Raw genomic sequence first — 25,536 nt, 5'->3', positions numbered from 1 at the left:
AGTAGGGATATTATACAGCACAACTGATTTTCCAATTGTTTCTTATTCCCATTATTTTTCTAATAAATTTTCAATTTTGCAAACTGAAATAAATGTTAGCTATCAACAAAGATCGGCCATCTAACATTGTTCCCATTTCTAAAGTACAGTCATTTGAAATAACAGGTGCACCCAAAAGAGGCTTACTTTGTCTAGTTTATTTTGTTAAAACTACCAAAAAATTCATCTTTTTCCAAACACAGAAAACAAGTCACCAGAACTTCCATTCTGCATTTAATCTAAAAGAAATTGGACCTGATTCAGAACTCCAGTGATAACGCTAACCAAGAGTAACTCGATGGAAGCTGGTGGACCCAGGGACAGCTCCAGAATTTCTGCCGCTCCAAGCAAAAAAAAAAAAAGCCGCGATCAGCGGCGGCAGGTCCTTCGCTCCTAGAGGGAGTGAGGGACCTGCCGCCCCAGAATTGCCGCAGGTGCCACCCCTCTCCCTTGGCCGCCCCAAGCACCTGCTTGTTAAGCTGGTGCCTGGAGCCGGCCCTGGGTGGAACTACAACAGGGTAAAAATGGTGTAAGTGCGGGAAGAGTCAGGCCCAGACTCCAACAATCCTTAATGAGTGCCCATTTTTAAGTCAACAAGTTACCATTTTCTCTATTTTGCTGTCCTGAAAAGCGACCCTACTGTTCTATATTTCAGTGGAGTTTAAATGTGTAGCCTTAATTTTCTCTCCCAATATCCCTGTTTATAGCTTTCACATTTGGGCAGATATAGAATAAATCAGTTCTTTAGTCACAACACAGCTTTTAGTGCATAATGCCAGCACAATAACAACTTGTCTGGCTCTTTAGTTTGCACAATTTACTTTCTCCTCTGCTGCTTCTTAAATAGACTCTTCTATGGCCTATGGAAAACCTTAGAAACAATGGGCTAAATTCATCCTTGGTGTAACCCCATCAAAGCCAAATTACACTAATGTTACACCAGAAATTTGTTTTGTCCCATTCGCTATAGAAACCCGTTCCAGCTTGCACATTAAATAACCTGTGTTCCTCTACTCTTTGGCTTTTTATTAGAGAGCTTTTTGTATGTAGGGAGGGTGGATTGTTTTAGCTAGAGGCTGGGAGAAAGCCAGCAGATGCTAAGGAGCACTCAGGTCAAACAATAAAATCTGCTAAGGACAGCAGATGGACAAGTAAAAATGTGCTTCCAGTAGACTAGAGAGGATGGAAATTACGGTAAACTAAAGGCTATTTTAATACACTGTTGTTCGTGCAACTGTCTCACTGTACACAACCATTACAACTATGGACATGTTACGGGAAAAGGGTGTGAGGCTGGGAAGGGACAGCAGACATGGAGAAACACCAAGGGCTGATAACAGTACATGTTAATACACTAGTTGGCAGCTAATTGATTATAGTGGAGAAGGGGCAGATTTTGCAGTATTGATAAGGCGGGATGGAGGTGCAGAGTCATGGCAGAGGAGAGGAGGGAAAGGAAGCAAGTGGGGTAGCAGAGGGACTGGATGAGGTAGAAGGGCAGACAAGAGTCTGGAGATAGATGGAGGAATGAGGGCCTTGAAGGCAAAGAGAACAAATTTTGCAGTGGTTACAGAGCTCCTTCAGGACGGCTCCACGTGATTACTCTGAGGTGGGTGCTGAAGAGGTCTGAACAGGCTGGAGTCTGGAGAGAACTTGAGGAAGTCAACCAGATGACCGGGAAAGTGATACAGCAGGAGAATATCACCACATTAATGCAAATGATCATAAGCAATAGAAACCACAAAAAGCCTAACAATACTGACTGCTATAAAGCTAAACTGAGCAAGCTGGAATGCCTCATATGGGCAGAGGACCCCAGTCTAGCTGTATGTCTGATACATGGTGAGATGGTAGTAGTCAGCTAGGACTAGGGCTGTCAAATGATTAAAAAAATTAATCGCCATTTTAATCATACTGTTAAACAATAATGGAATATTTAAATTAATTATAAATATTGTGGGTGTTTTTCTACATTTTCAAGTATATTGATTTAAATTACAACACAGACTACAAAGTGTACACTGCTCACATTATGTTATTATTTTTATTACAAATATTTGCACTGTAAAAAAGAAAACAAAAGATAGTACAATCTACAAGTCAAAGCATGAAGGGGCATACAAATGTTTAACATATCTGGTACGTAAATACCTTGAACACCGGCTACAACAGTGCCATGCGAACTTCTGTTCTCACTTTCAGATGACATTGTAAATAAGAAGCGGGCAGCATTATCTCCCGGAAATGTAAACAAACTTGTTTGATTGGCTGAACAAGAAGTAGGACTGAGTGGACTTATAGGCTCTAAAGTTTTGCATTGTTTTGTTTTTGAGTCCAGTTATGTAAAAAAAATAATTCTACATTTGTAAGTTTCATTTTCACAATAGAGACTGCACTACAGTACTTGTATGAGGTGAATTGAAAAATACTATTTATTTTTTATTTTTTTACAGAGCAAATATTTGTAATCAAAAATAATAATATAAAGTGAGCACTCTACACTTTTATTCTGCATTGTAACTGACATCACTATATTTGAAAATGTAGAAAAACATCCAAAAATATTTTAACAATGCAATTAAAACTGCAATTAATTGCAATTAATTTTTTTAATCGAGTTAATTTGTTTTGCGTTAATCGCATGAGTTAACTGCGATTAATTGAAAGCCCTAGTTAGGACATGGTTTGGAGAACCAATTTCTCAATATCATGACGACTGCTTCTTGGAACAGAGTGCTCTGCTGTGCAACAGAAAAGAAAAGCCTTGCTCTCACTCTCTTAACACAGGATTTGCCCAGGAAACAATTGTGGTTTAACTAGTAATTAAAAGCTACCACTGTGTAATGAAGTTTGGGAGCCTTGCAGTATGAGGGATGACAACAACATTTTACATTTAGCGCAGTTCTAATTTTAAGACAAAATGTATTGCAAACTAACACACCACTTAAATGCAGCCTATTCTGGACGGAGGATGGCAGCCAACCAGCACACAGAACTGCACTACAGTGGGAAGAGAAATTCACTGAGCAAACTCTTACCATCGTTTTATAGAAAGTGCCAAAGAATCTCTAGGGCCAGCCTCCTCACACCTTATGAGGTCACTTTGCCTGCACAAAGTGGTTGTAAAATGCTACCCAATCCCAATGGAAGTATTTCACACCCACTTTGCACAGGTATGAATGCCTGCACAAGGGGTAAAGCAATGTAGAATCAGGCCCTTAAGGACAGAACCTTAACCCTACCGAGCATCCTTTTCACTACTCCAGTAGCACAAAGCGGCCTTAAAGTTGGCCTAATTGTGCAACTCGGGGATCCCTAGGGGCAGGGGGTATGCCAGTGTGTTGAGGGGGGCATGACCAAGGCTTGCTGCATTCCAGCAATCCCCAGATACTGCAACAGCCATTTGGGCCACTATAGGTTGCAGGAAGACAGAGAAGCCTTCGGCGGTTGCTATAGCTTATGCGAAAAGGCCAAACTGGATCCCACGGCTCTGGAAATCTGAGGAGTACGAAGGTGGCACATAGACACCATTGCCCCTCCCCACAGGGTCATGCACCAAACCCAGCTCAGCCAGACCCGAACATCAGGGCCAGCATGTCTAGGCAGGTCAGACGAGATCTTGATTTTTAAAGAGGACCTGTGTTTGTCCCCTTTTTCCTTCCTGATGATGTTTAAGAAGGCCTGAAATTATTTTATCATCATTTCCCCCCCCCCCATTTGCTTTTATTGACAAATGCCAGTGATATTATGGGCCTAATCCACTGATTTACTCCTGCTGAGGATCTGGCCCATCAAATCTCACCGTCCCTCAGAGAAGCAGACAATGAGTGGGCAGGGAGGGGGGAATCACTCAAAGAGTTCTCCCCCCAAGCATTTGTCAGAGGCTTCTTTTAAATAAGTAACAAAAACCAAAGAGGCCTGCTTCCCTGCTGGTTTACTCCAGTTTTACACAGATGCAACGGTGCTGATTATGTACAATGGGGGCAGAGAGAAGAGGGGAGAAGGAGCAGCCACGGACCAGTCACCCTTTGATCTGGGCATCAGAGCTGGCTGAGCATTCAGGGAGGAGTACCTCTGATCCTGGGAAGTGAGCAGCTGTGTAAGCACTCTCCCACCTGGCTGTGCAGCTCTGCCCTTGACAGGGCAAGGCTGAAATGGCATGACTGAAAGCAGCAGCAAACAAAATATTACACCACTTTCTAGACAAATACGTACCGACGTAGTTTTCAACGTCGCTGACGTAGAATGTAGGTGCGGGTACCGCTAAGCCCAAGCCATCCTTCTTCGGAACCAGGATAGGTTCTGTGAATCCATTTTCTTCCAAGTACTCTGTTGTTAGCTGGCTTCCGGTCACTTTGACTACCACATCTTCAGCACTAGAAACACAAACACAGATACCATGCTAGATATTTCACATCCAAATTCAGCATCTTTTTTATTTCTTTACTGAAAGGCTAAGCACACAATTATATACAAGTTGCTGTAAAAGCAATAAGATAACACTGCTCTACAGCCAAAATGCTTCTGAAATAAATGTAGTCAAACTTTACTAATTCTGGGTCACTGAGAACGAAAATGATGCTTAAAATTGTTGATTGGCTCTACTTTTCAAGATATGCTATTGGGTCAGTATATACGACCCTTGATTTGGGAATGGCGGAGGATAAGTGAGTTATAAAGGGAAAGGATCTCAATTTAAACCAGAAATGACTAAAATACATCTTTGACTGGATCTATGAATAAATCTATGACTGGGTTTGGACAGTACTTGTTTTTTAGGCAAAACAATGAATGATGCAATCTGAAGCAGGTATTGCATCATACATGATATGAATTGCATCATGTTATTCCTAGAAGTCATGGATGATGCAATCAGAACGAAGCTTACATCACTCTGCTGAACAAATTGCCCTATATCAGCTCTAGAAATCATACAGTGTCGTGCTCTCTTATTTGTCAGTGTTTGATTTTGCAAAGTGACACATTTCTGTTTAGCCAAAGTGAGCAGAGATGCCTCGTACTTGTGTGAACAGTGCAGATAACTTCTGCTATGTTTGTGGTGAAGTGACTTTTGCATCACAAAAGCGCAGTATAACCACTATGGTTAAGAAAGCCTATCACCTTTATTTTGGCTGCAAAATTGGAGATCAGGACAAGAGGTGGGCCCCACACATATGCTGCAACACTTGCGCAACAAATCTTCGCCAGTGATTGAACAGGAAAAGGAAATCTATGCCTTTTGCAGTGCCAATGATTTGGAGAGAGCCAACAGATCATACCAGCAATTGTTACTTCTGCATGGTGCCTCCAGTTGGGAAAGGTGTGTCAAAGAAGAAAAAGTGGACTGTGTATTATCCAAACATTCCATCAGCTCTACGCCCAGTACCCCACGGAGAAGGACTGCTGGTTCCTGATGCACCAGAATCATTCTCACTTGAGTCAGACGAGGAAGAGGATGAAACTTCTGGTCCTGAACCATCAATGTCACAGGACCCACATTTTCTCTCATCCTCCTCCTCTGAACCACACCTCATAACACAAGGTGAACTGAATGACCTTGTCAGGGATTTGGAACTACCCAAGGGTAAGGCAGAGCTGTTGGGCTCCAGACTACAGCAGTGGAATCTCCTGGCAGGTGATGTTAGGATTTCCATGGTCCGTGACCGTCAAAAGGATCTTGTCCCATTCTTCTTCATGGAAGGTGATCTTGTAGCCTGCAACAACATCAATGGTGAGATGGCAGCCCTCAATATCGTTCACGATCCAGATGAGTGGAGACTGTTCATTGATTCATCGAAGACGAGTCTTAAAACTGTTTTACTGCATAATGGCAATGTTTTGCCATCAATTCCAGTTGGTCATGCAGTCCATATGAAGGAAACCTATGACAACATGAAACAACTTTTGAGGTGCATAAACTATGACCAACATCAGTGGCAGCTTTGTGGCAATTTGAAGGTTGTTGCTCTCTTGCTTGGTCTGCAGACTGGATACACAAAGTACTGCTGTTTTCTTTGCGAATGGGATAGTCGTGCAAGAGATTCCCACTACATCAAGAAAGACTGGCCACTCCGACAGTCATTGGAGCCTAGGAGGAAAAGTGTTCAGCATCCAACACTTGTTGAATCAAGGAAGATTTTGTTACCACCCTTACACATCAAGCTGGGTCTGATGAAGAACTTTGACAAGGCCATTGACAAAACACAAGCAGCTTTCAAGTACCTCCGTGGAAAATTTCCAAGGTTAAGTGAAGCTAAGATAAAGGAAGGTGTCTTTGTTGGTCCTCAGATTCGTGAACTTCTTCGAGATGATGCATTTGACCATGCATTGCGTGGCAAGGAAAAGACGGCATGGAAAGCCTTCCAGTTAGAGGCAATAAATTTTCTCTGAAACAACAAGGCAGACAACTACAGGTTGTTGGTGGAAAACCTCCTCAAGGCATACAAAAGCCTTGGTTGCAACATGTCACTAAAGATACATTTTTTGCACTCTCATCTAGATTTTTTTCCACCGAACTGCGGAGCAGTGAGCGATGAGCACGGTGAGCGATTTCACCAGGACATTGCAACAATGGAGAAATGCTATCAGGGCAAATGGAGCCCATCAATGCTTGCAGACTATTGCTGGACAGTGACAAGAGATGCTCCATTTAATGAATACAAGAGACAAGCCAAGAAGCGCCGAGTAGACACTGAATAGGACTAAACTATGTACATAATAGTTTTTTGCCTTTTGTTTCATAATCAATTTTATTTATATAACCCTTTTGCTGATTTTTAAAGTGTTACATAAACAGGACAGGTGAAATATTATCATGTAAAGCAACCATAAACACATGAGAAGACCTAGGTTTACAATTTATGATTAAAACTCTACTATCTACACAATATACATAGCCATAAAATGTAAAAACTTAAATATCTTCGAAACAGGAGCCAATCAGTTGTTTTAATTGTCATATTTGAATTTAGCACATCAAAATACATAATAAATAGCACATTTTATCTCTGAAGCAGACGACTTCTCAAAAATTGCAGACCAGTGTAACTTATCCCTTGTATCTCTTGCTTTGTTTAATCAGGTGGCTTGATATTTTTTAAGCAATCCAAAACAATGTCCTTGGCTTCTACTTATATTGACAAAATGCTGGGATTTTCAAAGGAGCATATGGTAGTTAGGTGCCCAAATCCCATTGAAACTCAATGGAAACTGAACACCTAACTCCCTTAGGCACCTTTAATCGTATAATGTGAATTTTGCTATTGGAAACTATAAACAATAGGAAAGAAGTCATGGTTCTACTGAAGTCAGTGTGTCGAATAAAACTGAACATGAATTTTGTATGCTGGATCTTATGACTGCCAGTTTAATATCTCATCCCATTATATATATAAGTACATGTATTCAAAGACAGTCAAAAGCACATTCTTTCAACAGCAAGTAGCTGTGTGTGTGTTTTATATATCTATCTAGCTAGCTCTGTCTCTCTTTCTCTCTCTCTCTCTCACACACACACACACGTTTACTTGTTTTGTTTATCCAACAATTCTAACTTACAACTTTTCCCTGATAATTTTAATAGACAAATTCTTCTTTCAGTTCCAGGCAAGAGTATAATTCTGCCCAGTAATTGTTGTCAGTTATTCACTGGTCACAAAATGTAAGACTTTGTATGTTGCAACTAAAATTATTATATTTCTTTTCTTATTAAGGGCATGATCTGGAAAGTTCCCAAGTACCCAAAAATCCCACTGTCTTGAATAAGAGTTGTAAGTGCTCAGGGCATCTGAGAATCAGGCCAAAAACCTGGATCTAGAAGAAGAGGAGCCCAAACCAGGAATAGTACTAAATCGTGAAGTCTTTTGGAAATTAATTCATAACAGCTAGAAACTGGAAGCCTGGATCTCCACTCCTAGCACTTTGTGTAGTCATTCACACCTTCTCAAGCAGTGTGTTAAATGCTACCATTCTAATTGAATAGCATTTTACACCAACGTTGAATAGATTTAAGTGACTATACAAGGTGCAAGGTAGTGAAGAATCAGGCCTCTTTGTGACTAGATAGCTAACTGCATTCCACTGAACTCTATTCAGGTTCACATTTCATTGCAACATTCCAATTATATGCATAAGACTGAAATAATAAATCAATTTATTGCAAAAGATGTGAAGCATGTTTAAATGTTCTGCAATAAATTCATGTGCCTAAACTGCTGAAAACATCGAAGGTAACACTTCGTGTTAATGAACCAATTTCAATGGGTGTGGAGAACAGTCAGTTATCAGTGCTCAATGCAGACACGTCAACAGTGTTAAATATTCCAATTTAAAGAAGCCAACATTCAAAATGTTATGTAACGTTAAGGAAAATTGTTCACTTAAACTCTTTAAAACTCACAGTCAAACACTAAGGTCTTACAGTAATTAACAAAAACTGATACAATGCAGCAGTTTTACCAAATTTAGATAACTAAACTCAGAAGTTTCAGAAATCCAACCTCTGGACCTTCTCACTACTAAAATATTTTAACAAACATTTTCAAAGGCACGTTCGCTGTGAAAATGACTAATGATTCTATAACTACAAGTCCCCAAATAGTAACAGTCCCCTAGCAAAAGCGTCTAACAAATGCTATTTTCTCCTCTGAGTCTACCGAGGCAAATGGGGAAATTAGTTACTGGGACAAGTATGAAGATTCTTTAAGCTCGTGAAGATATTTTTAATAATGCACTACTGTGTATACCGAGAGATCTATTCTCCCATACACAGTGGGCACACAGGCACCAACAGCCAAAACACAAATGTGAGATTCATACTTGCGCCAAGGGAGGGATAATAGACCCTTCAAAACAACGCCAGAAATACTTGAGACTAATGCTTGACTGCCCTCTTCTGTGTTAGTTCTGAACTACAGCTGACTGTGTTAGTAACAGCTGAAGCAGGTATACAAACACTAATACTGCCATGGTGAAGTCCAGAACAACTTACTCAATTTACTGTATTTTCTCAGTGTGTCAGTGCATAAGATACAACTATGGCATAGTCCTGACTGGAGTTCTTTGCTGAAAGGTGGGTTTGTTTCAAATACAGGCAAGCAGTTAGGAAAGCGCCCTTCTTTGTTGCTCTAATCAGGACTGTCATAATGGGATTCCGAAGTTCAAATGATGCAGCTCTCTGAGTACCAGGATCTGGGGGCTTTTTGTGCATGGGTGAGTAGATTTTGAGATCAAGCTCCATTGAGGATAGCTTACTGCCGGTTGGAAGCAGGAGAAAGTACACGCAGTGTCAGATGGGTGAATTTCTGAATGAGGTTCTGGAATTCTTAACTTTCCCCAGGATTCATGAACTCGATTGAAAGCCTCACACGGGAGAAAGTGAGAAGTTTATTGATACATTCTTTAGCCAGACAGCCATGCCAGCTCTCCAGAGGAGGGGATGCTTGGAGGACAAGAGGACTAGATACAAATAGGAAAAAGGTGAAGACAGTGGTAACCATTCTAAGGGACCAGGCTGTTTCTGGAGCCTTCTAACCAGTTCCAAGTACTGTGTAAATTAGTGGAAGATGATCAAGAGGTAAACTGAATTCCTATTGGGAACGTCTCAGATACTCAGTGCACAGACAGGTAAGGGCACTGGAAGAGGATTTTTTCCAAAAGCACATATATAAAAGCCTGTGTTATGATGATAACAGATCCACATGGTATGTTGCCAGGTGTGTGTTCATGTAGCAGATATTACTTCCTTGATAGATAGAGTTTAAGCCAGGGCTAGTAAGGACAGTGCTTTTCATGCACCTAGGTGTCATTAAGGTGCAAAGAGTGAGCCTTGAGATTCTGATCTATCTAAGGATCAGATCCTCAGAGATGGCCTTCTGAGAAATTAAGTGCTATTAGTCCCAGATGGATATCTGGTGCCCCAAGGTGCAGATGAGGTGTTATTAGCTCATGGAGGGTTTTATGCTTTAAGGAACAAAGATACCTTTTGAGGTAAAAGAGACTTAGCTAAAGATGAGCTCCACCTAAACTCTATGCAACCTGTGAACTTGAAGAGGAGCTGTTTAACTAGGAACGAGAAGCAAAGGGTGGAGCCATTAAATTACAGGAGAGTGTTAAATGGAATGAACCAAATTCACCTGTCACTAGTGTAAACAGGTGCAGGTCCCATAAAAGGTCCTCAGACAACTTCATTGGTGATGCAAGTTACACCGTGAGTGCAAATGGGATATAAAAGGCGTGTAAGAGAGATAAATCGTGCAAATTGCACCAATTTGGGAATGCAAAATTAGGGTAATCTATACATGTTAAGGAGGTGCAAATGGGAGAGATGTAGCAGAAACAGTAACTAACAGGAAACTGCCAAATAAAGTATGGGTTGGATGCTTTATATTCTTCTTCTTTTAAATCCTCCTGTCACTTTTCTGCTATACATGCTCTGCCACTCAGCAGAGAAATTACATTCAGTTTATTCACCCAGAGAATGCCCAATTGGTTCACATTACATTGGTTTATCACTTAAACCCTTACGCTTGCATCATAGCCCAGGGACACCCCACATGTAACTCACATGTCTGTTTAAGTCACCAATGAATTTGGTCCCGTAAAAGCCCACAGAAGCTCACAGATAGGAAGGAGCTCCATGAAAGGAGCTCCGTATCTACCAGAGCAGTTGGCAGCTGTTATTCAGAAACAGAGACCTTGAAATTTTCAGGCACCTGAAAATTGTGGTATTTATATTTTTTCATTTTAATGCTACTTTGGTATTAATAATGTAGGAACTGAATCCCAGTCAGCCATGATAAGCCAGTCACAAATATGTATTACTGAGCCCTGGTGAAATAATCTCTTACCCCCTTTTCTCCTAAATACCCCACTGAGTGCCAAAATATGGGTCCAAGCATCTCAAACTCATCATTTACCTCTCCCTGTCACTAGCCCTGCCTCCAAACTGATCTTCACTGTCAAATTCTAGAGCGGCTCCATCCAGATACCCAGCCTCATTGCCTGACGTGATATTTTGATGTGTACTTTGGGACCAGTGGGCTGATTTTAAATGTAATTTTTTTAAAAGTGTTTTAGTGGTTTTGGTTAATGTGTTGAATTTAAGGCCCTTGGGAGATACCTATTTGTTGTTGGGGTTGGGGGGGGGAGAGAAATCAGTAAAGACCCAAAATAAAAGTGTAAAATCAAGTTGACAGAGTTAACTCTCTTTAGGCCCGGAACACAGGAAATGAAATGAGCACATTGTCACACAGCAGAGCTCCATTTTTGTCCCATTTTCTTTATTGGCTCTCCCCTCCCAATTTCCGCTGATCTCAATCGGTCCTTGGATTCCTTGACCACAAGGCTTATGGCTTTAGGTGGGGTTCAGTAACACAATTTCACCTCAGCTTTGTGCTATGACACAGGCAAGAGGTTTCAACTTAAAAATAAAAAAAAAAGCCCCTTTGTGGGTTTGTCAGATCTGGACAGTTAGTGTGCATTTTGGTCTGTGAACGTTTGCAGGTTTCAATTGCACCAATTATTTTCATTATTAAGTCAGTCTCAATCCCAAAAGTTTTTTGTTTTACTAACATCACAACTGTAAATGGCCAAGGGATAAATCCTGTGATGAACTGTTTGCAAACTCCTCCTTGGAACCTCTGCTTCAGCAGTGGGGATTCTCTTTTGTGCACATCCATCTTGAGCGGAAAACGGTGAAAACGAACTGAGGGCCAAATTTACAGAAGCTGCAGAATGACTCAAAGCCAAGAAAGATGCAAATGCAAGACCTACAACTGCATGCAAACCTCCCTGATTTGGGAGCACACGCATGGATGTACATGAACATGGACCGGGTGAAAGTCAGACTCCTGATTTGAATAAATCAGTGCCAGATCCCTCAAGCTGTTAATTACGCCCTTTTAAGGTGCCAAATGCCTTCACCTCCCACTGGAGTGACTGGCAGTTGAAGAGATCCCTCAAAGACCCCCCCAAAAAAAAGTTTGAAAAGGAATTTGTCAATCTGCTCCAGCTAAGCAGTTTAAATGTGACCACTTGATATTTTAAATCTGTTGAATATTCTATTCTGTTTCACCTAGTAATTGCAAGAACCACTTTGATGAAATTCTGTGGCCTGTGTTAAGTAGGAGGTCAGACAAGATTATCATAATGGTTGTTTCTGGCCTTAAAATCTATTAATATAGCTGCACAATTTGGTAAACATAGTTTTTAAGTGGCCAGTCCAAAAACAGCTAAACTGAAAACCAAAGAGTTCAAAGGTCTAAAATCATACAAGTAAAATTGCTAAGCATTGAGTTAAGTGAAAAATACACCTATACACAATGTTCACAAAAAAGAAGCTTTGGCAAATAAATTTGCAGCTGATTCCCCATAGAGTAATGATTTGTGGGCAGATATTTTAAATTAAGGCAATCTTCTCCATAAATTATAGAACTTCTGTATTTACTGAGTACACTCTACCTGCCTCCAAATTGTGAAATAGTCTCAATCACTACTTAGATACACTTATAAGAACCAGAAAAAATTATCATTCTGATGAATAGAGGTACAGAGTTACAAAATAAATGTGTAAGATGCCCACTATCAATACCCCAAACAAGTTTTTGTTACTGTAGCAACTAAGGATGTGGCTACCTTTTTGTTCAAGCTGAGACAGACTTCAGAAAAGTCTGCACTATTCTTGAGTACTGAACGTAATTCATCAGGTTTCTCACCTAAGTATTACTGTGTGGCGATGTCGTAGGCCGTGCCACTCCAGCACGCACGCTTGCGCCCTGTCATGGCCCCGAAGGCTCACTGCACTCAGCAACCCTTGGGTCTTTTCAGACCGGATTAGTTCAACCTCTCTTTGTGGGGTCTGATTTATTCATTCCTTCTGCAGAGCGCAACTCACTTATTTAGCTGCTCAAGTCCATGCCCTCTCTGGGCCTATGTAAGAGTCTCAGTCCATTTCCTACCCTGTTCAGGAGGTACCAGCCCTTCTCCCAGAGCTGGGCTGTACTTCAGACAATCCCTGTGTCCCTCTCCTTAAGACAGGAGCCTCCTTGCAATTCCTCCTTGGAGCTGGAGTTGTACTTTAAGCAGCTGTAGAGCCTCAGGCAGCTACTCCTCCACCTGGCCCTTTTCCCAGTCAGCCCTTCCACCCTCGGGCAAGGAGAGTTCAGCAGGCAGAACTTGCTCCACTGCTGTTTTCTCCCTGATAACTCAGGACCCTGGAGGAGCCTTCTTATTCCCTGCCGTGTCCACAGGCATCTACTCTGCTATGAAGGAGGCGGCATTTATGCTGGCCCCTTCTCCCAGCTCATTCTTTATTGGCTGAGTGAGAGTGGAGCCCCCACCCCTCTCTCTGCAAGGCTCCAGGTCCTTAAAGATAAAGTAACAGGATTCCTTCTAGTTGCTACTTCTTCCCAGGACCCCATTAGCGCCAGTGTTACAGGTGTTAGTAAGGAACAGGACCAGCTAACTGGGGAAAGCACCTGTTTTAATAGTGCTGCACCAATGTAACTGAGAGGAGAATTCGAGCCATTACACGTAATGACAATCACTAAAGACTTAAAGTCTGTGAAATTAGCTTAAAACTAGGTCTTTACATGGCAAACGTTCACATGGGGAATTCTCTTTCATTCACTCCTCTCCCTATGCTGTATATAAACTAAGCAAACGACATTCACCACAATTCCTCCTCCACTTGAGCACAAATTATAATTGGCCACGTGCATCACAGTAATCACACTTTTACTTACATAGCTGAATAACCTACCTTGGGAAAGTTCGACTTCGAAGTTCCTTTATAAAGACTTGACTCCCATTCTGTACAGGTTTGACCTCTGTTGACTGCCCGGTATCATGTTTATGCCAATTTCTTTTCTTTTTCACTGAAAGAGAGTGAATTGGACAGCACCATATGCTAAGTAGGGGATCTTTATTAAAACATTCTGTGAGAGAAAGTTCTTAGTAATACTTTCTATGCAAGCCAAGAAAAGAGAAGCCCACTATGCAGCACTGTTAATTTTAACATTGTGTTCTGATTCACCATTAGACAATTACACTGTAGCCTGTAGATCTATTACATACTGAACCGTGTTCGTTTGTAACATAAGGGAAACCAGACGGATAATTACTGAGCTCTACGGCTATCACAAGCATTAAGCAAATGCAGGCTCCGGATAACATTTTGTACTTGCCAGACTACACACTTAATCTTTATTGTAAACCTCCCAAAAAATCTTCTCTTCTGCTCTCTCAATTTGTAGCATAGATCATTATGAACATGCTCTTTCCTTGCCACACCTCTCCAAGGGCCTGAGCCAAAGTCAATGGAAGTCTTTTCATTGAATTCAAGTGGCTTTGGATCAGGCCCTAAATACAAAATGCCTCATTCTGGCAAGAAAATCTAGTATCTATGTTCAGTGTAAAAAGACGCAAGTTCACATCCAATCCAGTTTTTGGAGCGTCTTTCATTACCATGCTTCTAAATACAAGCCAGACTCATACTATGTTGATGGGGCAGAGCAGAATGCCCCTGGCTCATGCTCTCAGTGGATGACAGGCATTTAGGCAAGCTGATCAGGGAAATGGGATCAGCTGAAATATGCACAGTCAAATCAAGTCACATGTCAACTTGCTTCTGACTTTTCTTTTCAACAGTCGCTTAACACTGGACAAGAAGAACCATTCCAGTTTTTACCAATAATCAGCATTAAAACTCTCAGCTGCTCCTGCTTCTAGACTCACGTGGGGTGTTTATTGCGGAAGGAAATTACTGACATCAGAAATGCAGTCTCCTCTAATTTTAAGCTTTCTGCCCTCCGAATTTTTTGTATCCTGGGTTCATATTGTACCTAAAGGTGGGCAAGCTGGTTAGGATAAAATATGAAACCTGAGACTCCACAAAACCTCAAAGCAAACCCAAACTTTTCTTATGTTCAAACCAGTTTTGTGGAAGAAAGCCACCTGGCTCTATCACCATGACTGGGCATGTGCCCTTTCACAACCCTCCCCTTCCCCTCTCCCTCCCCCTCCCACCACACTCACTCTTTGACTACCAAAGGAGCTGGGGAGATGGGAGGCCCAAACTATAACATGCTTAGACCTTGAAAAGCCACCTCAGTATGCTGGCCAGGACTTTGAAAGTAGAGACAGGTTTTGTACAACACATACCGGTTTAATAGTTCCATGCTGCTCTCCAGCCTAGCTGGATATAGTCATTAAAGCTGCTAGTTCTTTATCTTAATGCCCGTCAGGCTTAGTGTATTAGTTCAATACTCCCAGTAACATAGGAATCAACCCCAACATGTACACCACTCCCTCCCACTTTCCCTTCCCATGACCTCTACCAATCTCCCAACATCCTGGTTCTGTTCCGTATCAACTGGCCCAGTTAAACAGGTGTGTCATTAAGAGAATTCTATCATACCCCTTCTTTTCTTTTACCTCAAAATTGCCTATATTTCTAGACAAAGTCATAAAGCTGTAGATTATAATAAATACTCATTGCAACTCTTTTCAATCATCACACTCTGAAATAACATTGTAACTTAGGGTGATATTTTCACAAAGGGCAGGTAAGTCCTACTGAAAAATCTATAGATGCTTAATTCCCATTTTAAATCTCCCTCATAGATGCTGTGTCACGTAGTGCAGCATTCCATCAGGGATTACACAACCAGTATCAGCCAATTTCTTTACTACGTTTGTAAAATGCGAACCACAGTGAGGAATATTTGATTCGGGCTTCTGGGAACAACTGCAGCAGAAATGTAATATATAATTTAAAATTATAAACAACTAACAGAGCTGGCCAAAAAAAAATGGAGGGTTGTGGGGGGGGGGGCGGGGGAGGGGTGTTGGCAAAGAATGCAGAAATATTTTTGCAAAACTTGTCCATCAAAATTTTGAATTTACAAAAAATCGTCATCGAGATATCAGATTTTTCAACCAGCTCTAATAACTATATTCTCTCACTTTTGTCTCAAGCTGAATACACCACATGAATTCAGATGTATACTTAAACGTACATAAATATATTAAGAACCAAAGGACATCTATAAACTCATTTTGTTATCTTTTGATTGACACTATTTCAAACATTTGAGCCTGATTCCCCTTTTATTTATATCACTGTAACTTCATTGATTTCAGTGGAATTTCTCCTGATTTTCACTGGTGTGAAGGAAATCAGGCCAAATGTTTTCCCCTGCGTTATCAAAATGAACCAAGCTTGTCTAAACAGAGCACTTAAATTTAAATAACAACAAATGTATATTTTTTCCCCAAACAGAAGTATCTCCAAATTTCATTAAATCAAAATGACTTTAAATGTCACAAGCAATTTTCTGAAATAGTAGTCACCAAGTGACATTGGTAAAGTGGAGAATGTAAGAAAAGGAACATGATTTTTAACTTTGACATCTGAAGAGCATACATCATGGAATGCGTTCACCAGAAATATAAATATATTTAAAATTCATGCAAGTTACATAACAGAGACAATCAGTGCACATGTGCTTCTCTTTGCTAGCCTTGCAATAATTAAATCTTGGCCGTGAATTATCATATCTGGAACAACACCTACTCATTTAATACAAAATTGATACTGCAAGATAACTCAGCTAGTTTACACATAAATTGTAACAGTTAACAACAAATGAAATTCATAATCTCATACAAGTCCGGGAACACGCTGCACACAACTGTTTGACAGAATAACTTAACATAGGGCCTGTTCCTGCTTTCACTTCAAGACTGGCCCCTAATTTTTCCAGTCTGTTGCAGTTACACACACCACATGAAAGGGTGGAAGGATCACACCCTGACATTTCATTTTTGCAATGTGACTTATACGACTTTTATTTTATGGCTATAAGAAGCTACATAATTGGTGTTGTTTTTTTAATGTTCTTGAAAATTGCTGTTCATTTTGAGAAACTATAACATACAGATCAAGAATATTCAGTTTGTGATATTCCAGTAATAAACTAAGATTTCAGCACTAACGTCTTTACACTCTAATGACTGATTTTGTGATGTCATGATAAGCTGTATCTTAGATACAACAGTGAAAAAAAACCTCATAGCATTGTTGTTGTAGTATCAGGGCCGGCTCTAGCATTTTTGCCGCCCCAAGCACACACAAAAAAAAAAGCCGCGATAGTGATTGGCGGCAATTTGGTGGCAGGTCCTTCGCTCCCAGAGGGAATTGCCGCCGAACGGCCGGACATGCCGCCCTCCCCTTCATTGGCCGCATTCATTGCTTGCTATGCCGGTGCCTGGAGCCGTCCCTATGTAGTATGACACTCTACTTCTGCCACAGCTGTAACCACATATGTTTACAAGACTGTTGCAGTCGCAATGTTTTTGATACAACACCTTTATATCTACCATACTGTGCAATACTGACTGTGAGAGACACATTGCCAAAGGCAGATTTTGTTAAGGAACGGAAAGCCAAGAACCTGCTTAAAGAATTAAAAGTTAGCTGTTATTTCAACACTACTTGTCATAATTGGTATATTACTCTTGTAATCTTCTTATTGAAGCAGCCAGTGGTTGAATTGTAAGATTATGCACCCATGTTTTCTTATGTAATTTATATTTAATTCCTGATTACAGACTTATGCTTCTTCTGTCTGATTTTTTTTTCCACATTGAAGACAAGATGTCTTCCATCATTCATAATTAACAGCCAAGTGGAAGCAAGAAAAGCATCAAATACATTTTAACGTAACAAAAGAATTTCACTCAGAGTCTAGAAAAATCATGCTTTATCTCCCACAATGAGGCAATGACTGACCCTGCATATTTTCAGTCAGACCACTCCTTTTCCAAACAAGCCATTCTATTGCTAAATGATTCACTTTAAAGATGACTTGTAGTTATTTATTTGACCTACTCCTGATGTATGTGTGTCACTACAAATTTGAGAAATAGGCAGGGTGAGGCTTTCAAACCCACCTAGAGGAAAATGCGGGTAATATTTTTCCTCTACGTGTTCTTAATTGTAGTTTGTTGCATAACAGCAACAATCTCTGCCAATTGGTAGCATATTTATAATAAAATGCTTTTAAATTAAGCATTTAATTTTTCACAACGATTGGGGGAAGGATATTCTTGTATAGTAAACAGAATTCTTTATTCATTTGGCCAAAGCAAAAACATCCTGCAGTTCTTTATCAGGTAAAACCCCCACTCACATCAGCAATCTTTTTATACAGGTGGGAGTTTTGCCTGAGAAAGAACCAGCTCCCCCAATGTACCCTAAAATTTTAACGGCCACCAAAATTGCCATTTAACCATTGTAGTGAGGGGAGTGTGGCTCCCTGCCGCCCCGGAGGGGGACGAGCCCATCCGGAGGCCGGAGTGGGTGGAGCTAGGGAGCTCTGAGCCTGCCCCTCAGAGGGTCCGGCGGCGACCCGGAAGTACAAAGGCTCGCCCTCAAAGCTCAGTCAGGCCCCAGCCGCCGGAGAGACCAGACGTCTCCAGCCTAGCTCGTGACTGGGAAGACTCCGCGGCCCAAGGCGGCCGCCAGGACTGGCCAGGCCTGCCCTGCGCCCGTTACCCGGAAGAGTTGCCGGACCTGCCCTGCACCCGTTACCCAGAGGAGTTGCCGGACCTGCCCTGCACCCGTTACCCGGAGGAGTTGCCGGCCCTGCCCTGCGCCCGTTACCCGGAGGAGTTGCCGGCCCTGCCCTGCGCCCGTTACCCAGAGGAGTTGCCGGCCCTGCCCTGCGCCCGTTACCCGGAGGAGTTGCCGGCCCTGCCCTGCGCCCGTTACCCGGAGGAGTTGCCGGCCCTGCCCTGCGCCCGTTACCCGGAGGAGTTGCCGGCCCTGCCCTGCGCCCGTTACCCGGAGGAGTTGCCGGCCCTGCCCTGCGCCCGTTACCCGGAGGAGTTGCCGGACCTGCCCTGTGCTCGCTACCCAGAGGAGCTGCTGGGCCTGCCGCCCACCTACTACCCAGAGGAACCCATGGTACTGGCCCCCCAGAGGACAACACCCAGATCCAGGTACTACCCGAGGGGGAGTGTGGAAGTAGCCCGGGGGCAGCCGACCCTAGTCTGGCTGCAGCACTGCCAGAGCCCATGTCAATGTGTTGCGGCCAGGATCCCCACTGACACAGCAGCGGGTCTTCTGCCGCTGCTAGGGCCCCGGGCTGGGATGCAGTGGAGTGGGAGGGCCTGCGTCCCCCCCCCCGCCACCCAACCCGGGGGTGGCAGTCTCCCCTCTCCCAGGCCTTTGGAGGCTTGGAGCCTACTGTTGTTGCTCAGCCCTGACTGCGGGCCTGAGCCCTGACCCATTGTTGCCCCGCCCTGACCCAGGGCCTGGGCTCCCTACTGTTTATACTGTCGTTGCTCAGCCCTGCCTGAGGGCCTGAGCACCTCACTCTGCATTGCCCAGCCCTGACCTAGGGCCTGGGCTTAACACTGTTTATACCGTGGCTGCTCAGCCCTGACAGAGCCTGAGCTCCTGACAGGGCCTGAGCTCCTGACTCAGCGTTTGTTGCCCCACCCTGACCTAGGGCCCAGGATAGCTACGGTTTGTACCGCTATTTGCTCAAGCCCTGACTGAAGGCCAGAGCCCTGACTTAGCATTGTTGCCCCGCCCTGAGCCAGGGCCGGGCTTACCGTGTTTCTTCCGGTTACAGCAAGGGCTGCCGAGGGAGACCCCACGGCCGGACGAATCCCCCCAGCTCAATGGTGTGTAGTGAGCCGGCGTGACTCCCCGCTGCCCCGGAGAGGGTCGAGCCCCAGCAAACCCTTGTACAACCATATGTGCATGCCAGACATAATACAGTGTTTCTTATTCTTGTTATCAGAAGACAAAAACCATAGTGTAATTACAATAAGTGACTGTATCAGATCTATCTACCTAACCAGGAACTATTACCTCATTAATGGATTTTATCCTCAACACCTTGGTGAAGTAGGAAAGTGTTATCTTCATTTTACAGATGGGGGACTGAGCATGGGGTAGATGAAATGATTTGCCCTAGGTTACATAGGATGCCTGGGCTAGGCTAAGCAGGGAAATGAATTTACATCTCCCTAGTCCCAGTCCAAGAGCCCCATCTTTGTTACCCTTACTGTGTTTTGAATCCCATTGTAGCAGGACTGCCATATAGAACGTAAGAAACACATTTAAATTAAAATATATATTTTTATAGCCAAACATTGAGAAACTAGCTATTGCTTAAACATAAAGTATCTACTTGAGACGGCGCAGGAATCAAGCAGGTATACTTACAAGTAGACTTTCCATGGGTTTTCTCACAATTCGGACAATGATAGATGTCAATATCTGGTGCCTCCTCTTCTTCTACGCCAACACAACTAAAATATTAAAAAAAAAATAGACCATCCTCAGACTGGCTCTAAAGGTGCAAATATACAAAGTGATCAAAATTTTAACTTTGCAATTAATATGCAGCCATGTTAATCACTAAGGGTATATCAAGGCAAAATGTGATGAACCTCTTCTGTGTGCATAAGGTCAGGTCAAATGTCACTGCAGCCCACACTGCTGGTCTAGTACTGAAAGAGGTGTCTCCCAGACACTTGTTTGCCAGTTCAATATGGGCCTCCCTTACAGAGTAGAGACTCTGATTAAAATTTCTTTGCTCCATTCACAAAGACCACATTAGCTGGCTGGGACAAAATAATATTCCCATCTACACACCGTTCTGGAAATTCAATCCACCCCAAAGACAATAAACAAAACACAAACCCTTTTACAAAATACCTATGGACAGTTGTTAGACAGTAGGGCAATGTTGGCAAGTGGTAGGGACACAATAATATATAACATGCACAACATAAGTAGATTCCATCTCTGTTACAATATTATGAAGAAGAGAAGGAAAGGGTGACACACAAAGCTCACTGCACTTTTGGCTGCCAAAATAGGTTGTATTGTGGCAGCTGCTCGGAACACCCACTGAGATTATTTTGGATGTCACAACATATGTAACAATACAGTGCAGCCTGCGGGCATGCTGTGTGAATGCAATCCAACGGCAGACCAGAGCACTAGGAGGAAAACAAAACTAAATTACAAAGGAATGAAGTACCCAAGATAAGAAGTTGTTGTATAGTCAAAGTAGGGAGCAGCCAGCCAAACAATCGAACTCCACATGGAGCAAAGGCAAACAGGATTTTTTTCACGCTTGTTCTGCCTAAAACAGCCTAGACTATGTAAGGCAAATTTGAAGCACAGAAAAGAGAACTTCAAATCCTCCATGAATCAGGCTGGGAACCTAAGGATACAGCCCCCCATTTCTTCTTCCATAGAAACTGTGCTCAACACAGGACCCAAGGCGGGGGGAGAGACAAAGGTAGATCTATACCATCTTTGCCTTGATCCTCTGGGCTGCCAGGGACTAGTTCAGTCCCCAACATAAATTAGACAGTCTCAGGATTCCTCTAACATACACTAGTTGAAACGGCCCCAAAGGGCTGTTACACCAGCCAGGGATTGCCAGAGTGCCCTGACTGTAACCCTTCTGCTAGGTATGCCCCCCACCCCATGCCAGAGGAAGGAGGATGGGCTAGATCCAGGAAACTCCTCAGCTGTAGAGCTTGGCGCAAAGGGGACATATTCTGGGTCAGAATCTGATCCACAATCTTTAACTGACTATTGGTAAAGCTGAGTGCATTCCTCCACTATAAAAATGAGTTAACTTCCCTTTCACAGAGACAGGCAATAGGGGTTTGTCACAGTGCCACTTGTGCCAATAAAATTATGCTCTCCCAAGTCACTCAACTACATCAGTACCAGCATGGGCCATCTCCTTGTAATATCTGGGGAAGGAGGAGAGTCTTACTAAAACCTGGATGGAGAAATATTTGACTCCTGAAATGCACTAAAGCCCTGACCACACTAGTGTTTGTAAAAGTGTGCCTGAAGCCATTTTTGAAACCCATTTTAACACAACTCACATCCATACCTAACATGATTACAAACCCCGTGACTACCACATTAAAAACATCTGCACTAGGAGGTGGTCTATGGCATGGCTTCCTTTAGCATGGTTATTGACTACCATCTCAAAAAATGTTGTCCAATTTCTGCCAGAAATCTTCTTGACTGTTTTTCAACACTTGCACTAACAAAATGTGACTCGCTATGTGGACAGTATCCCAGGCTCATTCGGAGTTGAGCTGTATATGTTCATCTAATCTCTGCAACCAAAATAATACAAAACATGCTTTTCCGCTGAAAGAACCCTAAATAATGTGAATGCTAAAAGTTATAATAGTGCGAGGGAGAGGAGAAGTGGATCACTGCAAAACAAGTTCTACCACGTTAGCCCATATGTTTGAAGGTCCAGTCCCTGAGTTGTATTGCTAGCATTATCTGGTTGGTATGGCAATAAAAAATTTTTTGACCCCTCTGTAAAAATATAGATATGGCTGTATCTGTTGGCATTGCTCTAGTACTTCAACAAATACAAAAGAAATTGATCTCTCTAAATTGTTGACTTGGAAACCTACAGAAAAAAAATTAAGGACAGGAAAATCATCACGACAGTCCAGATCATTAGGGTCAAGGATTTTACCGGCAGTAAAATGCCAGATTAGCCATCAGAGAATTTAAACAAACCTCATAAATTAGCACAAGTAAAACAGAATTGTAGCATTCATATCTCCAAAAAGCTGCATCAGCTGCTTATGCCACTGCTTTCAACTTGTCAAGCTTAGTAAAGGTATGGATTAGGCTCTAAAGTGGTCCTTTGAAAAGTCTATATTTAGCTACACTAAGCAGCCGAGAACAGGCTTACCTTGCTTTATGAAGAGGTATGTAAAGCTACTAATAATGGGGCTAAGGCTTGAGTGTATGGAGGGACCTGTTGCTCTTAGGGCAGGAAAAGTTATTTAAGGAGAATCAAATAGGAAAATAAGAATAATGTATAGCAAACAGGATCAGGCTTCACCCTCACACTGACCCTAAATAAACAGGGTACCAGAGGTAATAGACGCCCATATAAGACAAAGCCCTGAATATCGGGGCATGTGGTCATCCTACCTAGGGTATGGTTTCTGCACAAGGGTTTGCATATTTATATTTACTAAGGCTCAGATTCTGCCACATTCATTGTGTGGAGCAGTACCTTACTCCAAGAGTAGTTCCACTAATGAGTAAGGGGGCAGAATCTGGCCCTAAAGTCCCAGAGTGCCTTGCTGCACTAATTCAGACCTTTATCCCAACTCTGGGCTACTTTAGGAGAACCTTCCTCTCACTGAATAATGCCTTACTCCACAAATAATCCCACTGACGTCAACAGGATTATTCATGGGGGAAGGTAATATTCCATATGAATAAAGCCTTCCATTCAAGACATGTAGTCACCACCACTCCCTAAAGCCTCATCTACACTAGGGTTACCATATTTTGAGTGTCCAAAAAGAGGACACTCCACGGGGCCCCGCCCCCGCCCCCAGCCCCACCCATGTCCCCGCCCCAACTCCACCCCTTCCCCAAAGTCCCCGCCCCAACTCCGCCCCCTCCCCTGCTTCCCACGAACATTTGATTCGCGGGAAGCCTGAAGCAGGCAGCAGGTAAGCTGGGGGGGGGGGTGTGGGGGGAGGAGGTGCGGCCCAGTCTGGCCCCCGCAACCAAGCGGCTCCCTCCGGCGGCCGGCCCCGGCCCCAGCAGCTCCAGCCTGGCTCGGCTCCTGGGGTGCCGGCCCCAGGCCAGCCCCCGGCCGAGCGCCCCTGGCCCAGCACCCCCGGCCCAGCACCCCCGGCCCCGCACCACCGGGCCCGGCCCTGGCCCCGCACCCCCAGCCCCGGCCCCCGGCCCAGCACCACCGGCCCCAGCCCCGCACCCCCGGCCCCGCACCCCCAACCCTGGCCCCCGGGCCAGCACCCCCGGCCCCGCACGGCCGGGCCCGGCCCGGCTCCTGGGCCAGCCCCCGGCCCAGCACCGCCGGGCCCGGCCCCCGGCCCCGCACCCCCAGGCCAGCCCCCGGCCGAGCACCCCCGGCCCAGCACCGCCGGCCCCGGCCCAGCACGTCCCTATTTTCCAGGACATGTTCAGCTTTTTGGGATTTCCCCCCGGACGGGGATTTGAGGCCCAAAAAGCTGGACATGTCCGGGAAAATCCGGACGTATGGTAACCCTAATCTACACTATAGAAGGTTAGTTAAAAACAGTTCCCTCCAGTGCTGCCAGCAATTCAGCTACACTAATTTACCCCCTGTAACCTCATTTTGGCTAAAGAACTTGACTGTAGGGATGGGGAACCAATGTAGATTTCAAAACTTTTTGCAAAATTAATATGGGTTCATTAACTGCTTTAACACCTTATTTTTCTCAAGAGTGATGTCATTCTTTTAAAAAAAGTGTTTTACTAGCTAAAGGAAACCCTCTGCTCTGTAGAAGAGCCCTCCTAAAATGCGGATGGCAGGCGTGCCTGCTGTGCACTGTATTTATTTTTTCATGAGCATCTTTTCTTTGCCCCTCTCTGTGCCTTTTTGCACAGTCTCTTTGTATCTGTTTGTCATGCTTCTCCCTGCTTCTTCTCTCCCCACCCCCCATTTCTCTTAAGAGAGAAACACATTTCGCAGTGCTTGGGTCAAACATTTGACCCCCACACATACAGCGATCAAGTGGGTTCAAAGTTAGACAAAGTGAGATCAGATGTAACAAGTGTGGTAGCAGACTACAGCCAAAGGCCATGCTATAGTGATTCCCACATGAGTCTATTGCTATGGAACCTGGACACGACAGCACCACCACAAAGAACAGTGGCACCCTTGACCTATTATGCATATGAAGAGATGCAATCAGATCATACATGAGAGGTTCTGCAAAGCAACTGCAAATCCAGCACTGAAACAATAGTTATAAAAGCGCAGCCAAAGCTGAAAACAGCACAGGGAACTGGAATCCTGGCCAATATCCTGGGACCGCAGCAGCTGCCAGCCTCCTCACTGTCTGTTCCCCACTTCCAGAGGCTATGATTGCAAGGGGGCCACAAGCTGGCTTCTCCTTAATCTGTGCAGTACTGCTCCTTTAACTGCTTGGGATGCTTGCAGCTGAAGTCCAGGAGCTGGTTTTCAGAAAGGATTCAGGGAGGGAGCAGACAACAGAGTGGCTTCACAAGAAGGTAGATGAGAGTAAGGGAGCAGAGCATGGCTGTTTCCCAGGCCAGGGGAGGGAAGCAAGGGACAGAGCAGTCTCTGAGGTGCTGCTCCTTTAAGGGAACAAGAAGCAACAGAGGGTGCAGCAGCAGGAGGTGGAGTTGGGAAGCAGCACTCTGGGCAACAGCAAATTTATTGGCCTCATTTGGGTTAGTGGTCTGAGAATCAGTTTTTAAAAGCCTATAAACACTGTGGAACAATATGTTCACCTCTCAGCAGGATTCTCTCAGCTCCCAAATCACACACACAGTACCATGCAGATTACCCTTCTGAAAGAGACCTTTACAAGTGTGGTACTGTTTGCAATGCAAGGACACCTAGGGTCCACCTAATTACCACACACAGACCCACTTATGTGTGC

At 43.6% G+C, this 25,536-nt stretch overlaps 1 protein-coding gene across 1 annotated transcript in view; it reads right to left on the bottom strand.

The window, feature by feature from the left end:
- The window catches only part of PHF2 (PHD finger protein 2), a 146,829-nt gene that overhangs the window by 49,583 nt on the left and 71,710 nt on the right, over positions 1 to 25,536 (bottom strand). Inside the window, exons 2-4 of the mRNA XM_054034178.1 lie at positions 20,279 to 20,364; positions 13,799 to 13,913; positions 4,255 to 4,415 (exon numbers count right to left, since the gene is read on the bottom strand). Of these exons, the coding sequence (XP_053890153.1) occupies positions 4,255 to 4,415; positions 13,799 to 13,913; positions 20,279 to 20,364 (362 nt within the window). The remainder of the gene's footprint in view (positions 1 to 4,254; positions 4,416 to 13,798; positions 13,914 to 20,278; positions 20,365 to 25,536) is intronic.

Source organism: Malaclemys terrapin, chromosome 7, assembly GCF_027887155.1.
Source record: "Malaclemys terrapin pileata isolate rMalTer1 chromosome 7, rMalTer1.hap1, whole genome shotgun sequence".
In the NCBI taxonomy this organism is placed as follows: Eukaryota; Metazoa; Chordata; order Testudines; family Emydidae; genus Malaclemys; species Malaclemys terrapin.
The sequence above is the reverse complement of the archived record's forward strand: the minus strand, read 5'-3'. Positions and strand labels throughout refer to the sequence as shown.